We start from the raw sequence: 12,440 nt of genomic DNA, 5'->3' as shown, positions 1-12,440 counted from the left end.
TGATATGCAAACCACCACAGATGATATTTAATATTCAAGAAAAAATGCTCAAATAAGCATGACAAATTGGCTAGCATCAAACAACAATAACACACAGATGCTGTGATATTAAAAGGAACATTTTATATTAGGTTTACTACCTACAGTATTCTAGACCAGAAAATTATCTTTACCCTAACTAAAGTTACTAGCAACATACAGCTCTAGACTCTAGTCTTGTCTCAACGTATACCTTAAAGCAGAATTTACAATTATTGCTAAAATGTGTACTATGGTATATTATATTAAATTCAAACTCCAATTTAACTACAATAAAACAAAATTCAATTGGGAACTTCAGCCACTTCAATTTGGATTAAATTAAAAATTTTCCAGGCATATTATCATCACTTAGATTATCTAGTAAAATACATCTGAGATATGTGAAATGTACTTTGTCTTGTATCATCACTGTTAAATATTGTGCATAGATACATGTGCGTATTCTTCCAGGTTCATTAATTTTAATAATCCAGATTGCAACTTTATTAACACGAAGAAAGTTCTGAATTTTAATGGCATAAGACTTCTTCAGGCCTACTACCCTGGGGACTGGGTCCAAGTAGAAAGCTCCGGGGTATGGGAAAAACCCCACTTCAGCGTTTCTTAAGTTTTAAAGGACGTTTTTAAGTTGTTTATGTTCCGCTCCCTAAAAGGCCCACCAAGTCAACATGGAATAAAATGATAAACGCTGATGAATATCCCGTGGCTCATTATAGTGTAGAGTCCCTTTTTCATAGCTGTTAATGCCACTGCTGAATATATGTACTTTACATGGAACAAAGAACAGAAAAGAAAAATTTGATCTGAAATCAAGGTTGAAGTGGTGGTCACCAATCGTTATAGAGAAAAATTTGCATTGTTTGGCTAAATACAACATACAGCAACTGTCTTGCACTGGACAAATAGCATGCAGATAATATGGTACTGTACATAGAAAACAATAAATATGTCACCAGTGTATTATATACATGTCACTGTTCTATATTACACATCTTTTACCTTTACCTATATTTGCTTATACTGTATATTGGATGGTATTGTTGAGCGCAACTGAAGTCAGTCACTTATTTAAATTAATGTTCAGAACAGATCATTGGTGGGAGAATCTACAATAAATGTGAATACATTAAAATTATCTATTTTGATATGGTTTCACCATATTTCGTTAAATATTCCACCTACACAATCTCCTGAAAGAACAAATTATAGATACTTGGTAACAGTTTGTCACACCTATCCAGAAATGAAAGAAAAAAATGCTGGATAGGTATGAATAGAACAGAAATACATCTTTGAATCAGGTACAGTATTTATGGTTAATAAAACTTATATAAAACAGCTATTTTTGCTGTGTTATTAAAAAATATAAACATATTTTTGAGGGGGAATAATCATAGAAAAGGTAAAAGCAAATAACATTTTACTACTTAGAGAGTATAGTTTTCTTCTTTTTGTACTGATCTTTGAGGATAATAAAAAAAAAGCTGTGTATAGCAATTAAATAAATATCTTGACTAATCATTTGTATTGGTCCATTCTTAAACTCTGGAAATTGGTTCTACTTTTAAAAACAAACAAAAAAACATAAGTGCATTTAATTCCTGAGATTAAAAAAAAAAAAATTAACAAGTGTTGGCTTAATTAAATATAGAATTGTTTAAAAGAAATACACCAAGTGCTGCTTCAATAAATTAAATGTATACAGGGCAGTATTTTGACAAAAAAAGACACAGAAAATTAAGTTAATGTTGGATATTTAAGAGAGCAGGCGTTGTGAATATAAGTGTATTATTTCACCACAAGCAATAAATACGGACTATACACTTCAGTATGTAAATAGAAAATTCAAAATATAATTTAGTATAATATAGGAAATACTATTTAATATTTTAATATCTAACCAACATTAAAAGGCTGGCTAAAAAAATATACAACTATCCTTTTGCAGCAAACATACCTTGGCAATTCACTATTTGCTAGACAGATACAGTAAATCTGAACACAACACAGAGAAGAAACATGTTATTTTACAACTACACACACACACAATAAAAAATAGGTGAATATGAAATGCTTAAAATTTGAGTCACTAAGTATTGAGGGCTGTAGCTTGGTGGTTGAGAGGCATTGTTTATAGACAAGCGTTAAATCTTGTGACTGGCCTGTGAGAATACTTACCATCGCTAAAAAAAAAAATTAAATTGACTGATAGTAAGTAGGGACAGTGCTAAGGTAGCTGTATGTAATTCATTTAATTAATATGATAAGATACTATACATTGAACAATTCTCAAAAGTCTGGTTTCCATAAAATGTCTACACACTATTGCCAACAATTATTGTGAATCACGGTAGCAATGGTATGAGGCTTGATATTGATGATCACACCAACTACTGAGTATCACCAAGCCTAATAGGCCTAGAAAATAGAAAACCTCTAGTCGAAAACTGCTTGGATTGATTGATATTCAGTAACTTTTAATCAAAATTTGACAACATCACACAAGAAAATCAAGTGTGATAATTATCGATAAAGTATAGTTAATTCAGTGAATGATTGGTCAGTGGTTTACGATTTGTCTCCGACTCTCCTTATTTTTTGGCGATAATAATAAATACTTTATTTCAACATGGTAAAACTTCATTCACCCAAGGGAGTTTTTCATCAAGGCCGTGCAAGGCCGTATAAATATAAGTAGTATAAAAACTAAAAAATAAATGCAAACACAATGTAGAAATAAATCTCAGATAAGAAAGTATAATACACATTCCAAGTACCGAAATGCAGGCCAGAAATGGACAGCCTTCTCAATTGTGCTGGTGACAACTTAGTGCAGCAATTGCAGTAGCAACACAGTAGCGACTTTATGGGAACTAGGCTTAACACACAAAACCAGATCACTGCCATTAGAATTTGATCAAATTCACCACATTCTACAACCACTGTCGAATAATGCCACCTCAAATCAACCATTGCATGAAATAATTCGAATGGAACAATCTTAAAAGTATATCTCCAATATAAACATCCCAATGTAAGAATCTACATGGATTGACCAGTGCCTCCTTCAATCCGTTATTCAAAATCGCTTTTTAGTCTAATTTGAAAAGATCTTTAATATCTGCCAATGCCTTTGCAACTTGCTCACCAAATTTCTTTGAATTCTGTAAAAGGAAGAGAGTAAAAAAAAAAATCAGTCAAATACTGTATAGGGGACTAGGCTTATCCCTTCTTTAAAAAAATTAAAACTTTATATTTGAGCCTTGACAAACATTTCTGACAAAGTATAACTTCCAAGCTATTTAGGGCACAGGATTTTACTAACATTCCAACCAACACAATTCAGCATCAATGCTGTGACTTACAACAGAAAAATAATGTCCTTTCCTATAATGAGTATTGCTCGCTGTGTCTGTTTTCTCAATATTGTACCAACTATAGGTCATCACATGACTGTTAATTTGACCCAATAAACTAATTGGGTAATGACCACTCGGTAGATGATGGCAGGAAACTTACCGAAGTGGGACATGATACTTTGCAGGAAATATGTATGAATATCATGTTTTCACCAGCGATGATATAAGATACACCATAACCATCATCTGACACCTACAAGACAAAAAAAAGCAGACTTTATACGCAAAAAGATTTAGAATCATTGAGTGTTAGGAGCTACAAGAATGTGGAAAGGGAACAGCAGGAAAAATACAAAGGTGATGTTAACGGTTCTGGATGGAAAGAATCCTTATTACCACCAACTTGTATGACAAAAATGAATTAACATTGGATTCAAAGAAATATAGCTCTCGGTTTTATGCTTACATAAAATATGTCAACATTTGTTTTTTCAAATACAATTAAAATACTGTTGTATAAATGTGTACATACCGGACCAAATCCGCCTCCAGCTGAAATATACTCAGGAAATTCTACCAGGTCCATCTTATTGGTCTGTTGATGTGGCGTTTGGCTAGTGGAAAGGCGCCATGGCTCAGTCAAGGCCTGAATGTTTTCATCAAAACAAAATTGAAGGATATTTGTAACAAAGCGTAGCAAAAAAAAGAAGTTTTTCATGTCAAATATTAAATGTTACTATGCCAGGATAACATAACTAACACACAGAACTGCCTTGGTTCTGAAAAGCACTGACATTTCCAATTATTATCATTATTATATCATAACACAATATAAGATATGATAAAACTTCACTGTCACAGCAGTAAAAATACAGATGAGATATGGATACTTAAAATACACTCATATTAGTAGAAAAATATAGAAATACTGTATAATTAGAGACAAGACACTATATTTTCATTCTACACAATCTGGGCGAGGATATATTACATTTTGACATTTTTAAGATGGATTTAAACACTTTGCTGGAGATGGAGAAAAGTTGAGACTTTAATTGTTTCTTAAAGAAATCAATGGAGATGATTTAGGGATGGCAACAGAAAAGGTATCCTAACAAAGGTCATAGAAAAATGATTACTATAATCTTGAAGATAATAAAAAATAGAAATTTGACCTCATGTAGAAAGGGAGAATCAGCTTCCAAGTATTGGGATACCACATACAAGCAGAACAAGTGTCTGTCGATTCCTTTGCCATTCATTGCATCTCGATAACCTTTGACATGCACATCAACAGCCTTCTTGAGTAATGCTAGTCTTTCTTCATTCTGTAATGGTAACAAATCATATTGGGATTTCATTATACTGTACCCTTGATGCTATTTTTTTAAATTATGTGTTTTAAGATTTTTGAAATAAGCCTGGAATATTTCAATAATTTGGTCTAATGATATAGTATAATGCTAATAATATATGGACTATACTATACTACAGCTACCATTTTCAAATGACTGGAATGTAAAAAGACAGGGCATCCTAGTTTTTACTATGATTGTTACAGAATTTGCACACAAAAATTGCGAGATGTGCTTTCTTGAGTTAGAGAAATTGTTTTTGCGAGAAAGCAACCTACACTATGTTGTTACAAAATTTGTACACAGAAATCAAACAGTGCACTATCTTGTTGTTATAAACTCACAGTTTTATCTGGATTATCCATGGATCGTACAAATTCGCAGGATTCAATCGTACATGGACGCACAGTTTCTGTTCTACCTTCACGGAATAAGCGTGTCATTGATGCTTCATAGGTCTGGTTGAATCGACCCTGGTCCTGGAATATACAAGTAAAAAAAAATAAAGTATCCATGGTATTTTCGTATAATTAGTTGATGCCTGAAGAAATTACCAACCGAAATACTCTTTTTACTTTACAATCCAGATACATGCATTCTTAATTTGATTATAGAAGGTGTGGGCATAAATATGGGTCAAAAACTAATATCAGCTTTATGTTCAATTTTAGTATTTTACTGATGATCAGTGTCGGGCCATAAAAACAAGGTGTTTTCCTAATCAATGAAGGTAGGCGCCAGCTGTAACAAATTGTTGTCAGGCCGCAGTGGCCCAGAGGCCACACTTTACACACCTGTGGATTAGACTAATGATTCTTTTACACAGTGGCGGCACTAGCGGGGATGGGGGAATATTCACCCAGATAATTTTCTTGACCCCCAGTTTTCCCCAAAAAAAGGAGAAAAACCACAATTCGTTGGGAAGAAAAAAAATAACAAGTATTTTCTACATGTTAGTAGACTATCTATTTATAAATCGATTAAAGAAGCCTCTGAAACACCAAAATTTTTCGAGGACTTCACCCCCTGCACCACTTTAAAGACATTATGAGTGACGCTCGGCCACGCCCACCCCAGTATACCCCCTAAAATGTTACCTAGGGTCCCCAGATTTCAGACGCTGGTGCCGTCACTACTTTTACAGTCAGCTCAACTCCAGAGTTAAACCAGACATATCCCACACTTGTACCCAAAGCATATTTTGCCAAGGGTTTCGATCAAAAAGGAAAACCAACAAACCCTGGATGTGCTCTGCTCAAATTTTGTCTGGAGATGGCAGTACAGCATCGCTGATGCTGATGTAAAGGATTTCAACTATCAAAATCTGATGTTTTTCATGGTCAAAAATAACACGGTTAAAAATCCTCCCTGCCTTATATTAATAAAACCATTATTTACTATTTAATTTGTAAATTTGTAGTTATATAGCATCCAATAACAACTCCATTAATATAATATTACTACAAATATTTAGGGCTCTACCTTTTCCTTACATTCATGAATAATATGTTTTCTAATGAACATTTTTTTTTTCAAAACTGAAATTTTGGATAGCAAAGTGCAAAAAAAACTTTCAGGAAATGATACCAGCAGAATGAGTTTGTATGCAATGTTTACATTTCCAATGCCAGTGTTCACTGTCAGTGTAAATATTACTCAAACTCATCCCAAATGTTTGGCCTAAGGTAAGACAATTTCATTCCATGTCACACCAGCATTACACTGGCTAGGCAGTGTAAAGAGGGATATTAGATACAATTTCAAAATTGAAATACAAAAAATAGTAGGGATTCTTACCCTGAAATAAGCTAACTGCATCCCCATCTGAATGAATGCATCAGGGCTGACCTTGCACTTCTTCATAAGACCCTTACCAAAGGCATTGTGTACCATCACATGCAAGTCCACATCATTCGCTAATTCTGTTGCTAGTTCTTTGCTGCTCTTTATGGTTGTCATCAACTGCAAATATATATACCGTATTTATTCGAATAAAGGAACCACTTTGAATAAGCGCCCCATTGAATAAGCACCCCCTCTAGAGTCTCATTTGGAGTAAATGCCTCCCTCAAATCGTCGCTCACATCACGAACTAACACAATCAAATTAGATTGTGTTAGTTTGTGAAATCACAAAAGCGCGTCAAAATACGCGCAGTTGTTGTTACGGACTTTTTGTGTGATAAAGAATTCGAAAGTGCCTGACAACCAATACGTGCAATACACCAATCTACTTTGATTGTGTTACGGAACATAGCCTTAATTTTTCTATGTAAATGTTAATCGATTATTAAATATTTGTTTGATAACTAATATAATGCGAGCTTTTCGTGTTTTTAGTACATTTTTATGGTAAATTATTAGGTTTTAAAATACCTATTTCAGAAAGCATATTCTAAACCATTAAGGTTATGAAGTCATGCAGGTTTAATGAACGGTAACCAACATCCAGAGGGCGCCATCTGGTGTTGTAACGACACGACTGTGTATTCTATAGTAAGAAAACATCCTATCATTTAGGCAATCTTATGCTATATCCAAACTATCAAATTTTATGTGACAAATAAGTGTGATATGCCCATAAATTATTTGGGTGTATTATGACACCATCATGCACATAGTATATGGGATCAACAAGCCCATAGGCTCATCATGTCCCTATATGGGCTCATCATGCCCATATATGGTCACATCACACACATTTGTCACATAAAATATGATACTGTGGCCAGAGAATTATAAATTGTTATATTTACAAAAATTTTATCATTTTCTATTTTTCTTATTATGATGTATACATTATTACTATTGTCTTTATTGATATTAGATATTAGAATAATCCTTACTTCTGGTAGAATTTGCCACTTAAGTAGCTGAGGAGGACTCAACTCTCTAGTAACAGTTCCTTTACAATGGCCATCCTCTTTGTATCCAAGGGTAACGAAGTCTTCTGCATATGCATACTCAAAGAGATGTGCCATAACTGGGGCATCAGCACTGCAAGACACAAGTTAATACACATAATAGAAAAAAAGATCAAAAGAAACAAAAACAATGATTAAAACAAATTTTTCCCTGATATAATTTTTTTGGGACTTGCGTGATAATACTGAATAGCCTGGTTCACGTCAAACTTTATCTGGATATACCCGTCTTGAAACATGATACGATAATCCCCTAATTGCGTTCGATGCCAAGTTAGAGCCACATAAACAGCCAGTTTCAGGCTGTCGACGTCACACGGTGGAAAGGCTTGTTTAATAAAACATCTACTGTATTTTACGACCCTCTAGTACCAAGTGGTATTCGTTCAAAAAAAATTGTAAACTACTGTAGAGAAGGTGTGAGTTTCCACTACCTAACCTAGCCGACAAGTACGAACCAACGACAGTGCAGCAGCGTGTTCTATCGCAATCTAAGTAGTAGATTCTCTAGGCCCTAGCTACATTTACCTTCGATAAAAAACGAATTATTTTAATCGCTAGCTAGCATTCTTCCATTTAACAAAATATTGTTTTCATTTTCATTAAAACGTATTTATACTTTATGGACCTTTCTGTCCTGTTTTGTAGTTTTTAGATCGCTCAATTGTGTTGTTTACATGTACTTCGCAAAAATCTAGCTTCGCGGTGTCAAATAAGTTGCTGACTTCCACACACTTTTTTATTTTGTCATCGTAAACATGTGCGCTCATTTTAACGACTGTCGTTGGTGGTAGTTCGTTGAAATTGAATTAATAGCGACTATTATAGCAGAAATGGAAAAGATTGAATTGTCAATAAATAAATACAACAAATCTGATTTTATTATTAAGAAAAATATATATTATCACTTTGAAAAACGTACGCAATCGGACTTTTTAACGTTATTACTTGGTCGATGATGCAAAGGGCAAAGGTCATTGGTTATTTAGACTATTCGTAAAACGGACGTTTGCTGGGTTTTTACCCAGAGTATTACAAATAATTTCTGAAAAACAGACTAATGAGACTACTTCGATGCTGTTGTTAGCATTCTTAAAGTACGTTGTTACCAGCCAGAATGATAATGGTGGTACAATACAACAACGCTGGCTTAGATGCCTATGTTACGTAATCGTGTCCTTGTAATCCGCCGACTTTACCGTTAAGCAAGTTAATTTACCGTTATTCTAGTAAAGTTAAGTCACTTAACTTAAGTGACTTAATTCATTTATCTAGCTATAATTGAGTGGTTCACGTCGAACTTTTAACTAGTTAAGTGGATGTATATCTAGATAAAAGTTCGACGTGAACCATGTTTATGTGTATTTGTTTGGTCCAGATTCCATAAAAAATATTTCTGTTGCAATTATTTCAGATTGAGAGACAGTACATTATTTTAAATTGGTTTAATCTGACATTTAGTAATTTAAAAATTTTAACTGGAATTTTTATACAGCATTTTAATATTCTATAAATTACAATTTTGTATGTATTATAATATATCTTACCTTATCTATATTGAACTAATGTTTTGATAAAATTGTAATGATTTTGAAAATGTACCTATTGCTACTTTCATATTGGATGAATAAAATTGAATATGAATCTATATTGACTGGACTATTATTTTGTCCTTAGGATGGACCGGAATCTGTTTGTGATGTGTACATAATGGCTGTGTGAAAAAAAAAAAAACTGAATAAACTTTAAGCTTAAATTCCTTAAAATCACTGCACTGCCGCTACACTGTTTTCAGTGCAAATATTGTACTGTGTAGTGGTCCCTGACGCAATTGGGAGGGGCTCCCTGATTCGACAGACCGATCAGCATCGCAGAAAACTGTCGGCGATAGGGTGTAGCGATTGTATGGAAACCTAACTTTGCTACAGCAACTTACATAGAATGTTCTGCATTGCAACCAACACGTCCATTCTTGAAGATAACAAGATTGAAAGACTTGTCAAACCAGCGATCATATCCTTTGCCATGAAGTAGTGAGCAGCCAAATTTATCCAGCTGTGTGTAGTCATCCTATTTAATAGATACAGGCAGCATTACAATAAGCAGAACACATTTTGTAGTTTCTTTCATTTGTACCATACAATTGTTTTAAACAAATACAATAAAGATATAATAATGATATATTCAGTTTAACATTTAGTTTATGCAAATTATCAAGATAAATATAATTAGTTTATAAAATTTGATACCGATATATGTATGGTTTGGTTCAATATTATTCTTTAGTCCTATCACATACTTTAAAATAGACTGCACAGTATAAACTTGGCATTAGTTGGCAAGTCAAAGAACATGACTACTAAGAATTTAAAATTTTACAAAAATTGTAAATCACTATCAAAAAGACTTATGGGAACAACATGCAAGTGTCCCCTACAATTTAGGAAGGCCAAACCGTCAATTGCAGGTTCCATGCAGTGAGCGCATGGAATTAACAAACGTACATACACCCATGTATGTACTATATGTACCAGTATAAACTACCAGGACCATACAATTTCTATATATTTGACTTCTATTATTTGAATGTACATGTTCTTGTTGTGGTCTGTGTACAACCAGCAGAACAAGTTGTATACTGTACTAGCTTTTACTATGCTCTACTATATTAAATATTTTACAACCCCATTAAAATGTTACACTAAATACTTCAGTTATGAAAACATACCATGGTACATTTATACAGTATAATATTATACAATAATAGATCAATAATAATTAATAATCATAATAATATATTAAAGATGTATTGTCCCTTGCTAATGTAAAAAAATCATAAGAAATAAGTTTGAAATAAACTTGCTCATTTTGCAATAACATACAAATTATTAACTTGTGCCTAGAAATTATTGAATTAAAAAAATGTGTAGCCTGATTTTTAAACCAAAAAATTATAATAAAAATAGTGAAACATTTTCAGTGACTGGAAGTGTTTCTATCATTTTTCGCTGTAAACTGATGGGTAGACATTTTTTAAAAACACTAATTTCTATGTTCAAGTTGATAACTTATGTTACTTCAAAATGGGCAAGTTAATTAAAAAAAATATTTATTTTTTTTATATTTAGCATGGAACAATACATCTTTAATAACATTAATAAATTAAATAATATAAGTGTTGTGTTTTAAGTTATGTTCATTTACACAAAAACCACTATTACTGCTACCAGTGAAACATCACAATAGATCTTCCCAGAGTGTCAGTTTAAACTGACCAATTAGAACACGACCAGGAATACGCATGTGTACTACAAATACATGTGTTGTCCCATAAACACACGTTTGCGTATGTTTTTACACTGTCGTTTTATGGGACCTTAGCAACAATATAGAGGTTTCGCACGCGAACGAATACATGTACGCATACGTTTTGCTATCTGTAACGGTTCGTAGCCAACTATTTTTTTTGCAATCACAGAGCAATTCAAGCGTAGTCTAGGCCTAGGGCCTTACCTGTTCTCTTCTCTCATCATACTTCTCAAAGTTTTATTAGTATATATGTAAGGTTTTGGAAATTGAAATTGAAAATTGTAGCCGAAAAATATTTCCTTTGTTGCCCAGAAGTGTTGGTTATTTTGTGATAGGCCTTATTGTTTATGACCCAAAAGTGCCTGGCTACAAGTAGGCCTAGGCCTACGCAAAATCCCGACACCACCAAGGTCAAAGCACCGACTTTTTGATACCCCAAAATGAGACGCATCCTATCGTAATTTGCTGTCTTCAAATGTCACAAAAATGACACGTACGTATTCAAAGATACATTTATTTTTTACACTTACGTAAAATGTGAAAAAAATAAACGAAGATCCTACTAGAAATTCAAAATTTCCCTACGCGTTTTTCACTTACGTGTAGTGAGGTAGATATGTGTGTCGTCCACACTTTTAGCATATAGCAGCCGGCGTATGAGGTCAAAATGATGACGTATCTGTCACATTAACCGTACGTGTTCGCGTGCGAAACCTCGCTAATATTCAAGGGGCGGGGCTTAGTGGAAAGTTCTATTACGGAAGTGAGGTGCACTTTGAAACAGTAGTCAGAAATTCCAAAAAATATAACATTGTCAGAGATCAGACCACTGCCTATAGGTCTGACATTCACATACTGTAGGTCATATCTGGCTGGTATCCCAACAGGTCAAAGGTCCTAATAGGTCAGACATTCCCAGTCACATATGCATATAGCACAAACATCCATACTACATACTGTAGGTCACATCCCCCGAGGTCAGGTAATACCATAGGTCACATATCCCCATGTCAGACACCCCAATACATCAAACATTACATTAAGTTGTATATTACCATAGGTCAGTTATTTCAAATAGATTTGTAATCTCTATAGGTCAACTCACTCTCGTGGTCCAGCACTTTTGTTGTCTACAATACACAAAGGAGGTTCTTTTTCAACCAACGTCGAATAGGGAATGAAGACGATTGTTAGGGAGGCGGTTCGTTCGTTGCGCCCTGGGTCGGACTGTTCTATTTTATTTCGAAGGGGTGTTCTGTTTTGAGAACAATGGCAATTAGTCAGTTTATCCAGTTAAGTATTCACGGAATAGACTTGTAATCTCCATAGGTCAACTCAGATGCAGATGTTAGGGTAAAGATAGGTCAGATATCTGCATAGGTCAGATATCAGAGACCAACTGCACTCGCATGCCGCTGGTTGTATCGGATTAAAGTACAGTAGTTATTAAGA

The 12,440-nt window shown here is 33.9% G+C and overlaps 1 protein-coding gene across 1 annotated transcript in view; it reads right to left on the bottom strand.

The window, feature by feature from the left end:
- The window catches only part of LOC117105006 (carnitine O-palmitoyltransferase 1, liver isoform-like), a 29,538-nt gene continuing 17,098 nt past the window's right edge, over nucleotides 1-12,440 (bottom strand). Inside the window, exons 9-16 of the mRNA XM_033245987.1 lie at nucleotides 9,616-9,749; nucleotides 7,602-7,752; nucleotides 6,554-6,718; nucleotides 5,101-5,235; nucleotides 4,577-4,729; nucleotides 3,934-4,047; nucleotides 3,562-3,654; nucleotides 1-3,206 (exon numbers count right to left, since the gene is read on the bottom strand). Of these exons, the coding sequence (XP_033101878.1) occupies nucleotides 3,135-3,206; nucleotides 3,562-3,654; nucleotides 3,934-4,047; nucleotides 4,577-4,729; nucleotides 5,101-5,235; nucleotides 6,554-6,718; nucleotides 7,602-7,752; nucleotides 9,616-9,749 (1,017 nt within the window). The 3' untranslated portion in view covers nucleotides 1-3,134. The remainder of the gene's footprint in view (nucleotides 3,207-3,561; nucleotides 3,655-3,933; nucleotides 4,048-4,576; nucleotides 4,730-5,100; nucleotides 5,236-6,553; nucleotides 6,719-7,601; nucleotides 7,753-9,615; nucleotides 9,750-12,440) is intronic.

Source organism: Anneissia japonica, unplaced genomic scaffold, assembly GCF_011630105.1.
Source record: "Anneissia japonica isolate Jap-2015-1 unplaced genomic scaffold, ASM1163010v1 scaffold287834_len5846547_cov211, whole genome shotgun sequence".
NCBI lineage: Eukaryota > Metazoa > Echinodermata > Crinoidea > Comatulida > Comatulidae > Anneissia > Anneissia japonica.
Note: the sequence above shows the minus strand (reverse complement) of the source record. Positions and strands in the feature narration are given on the sequence as shown.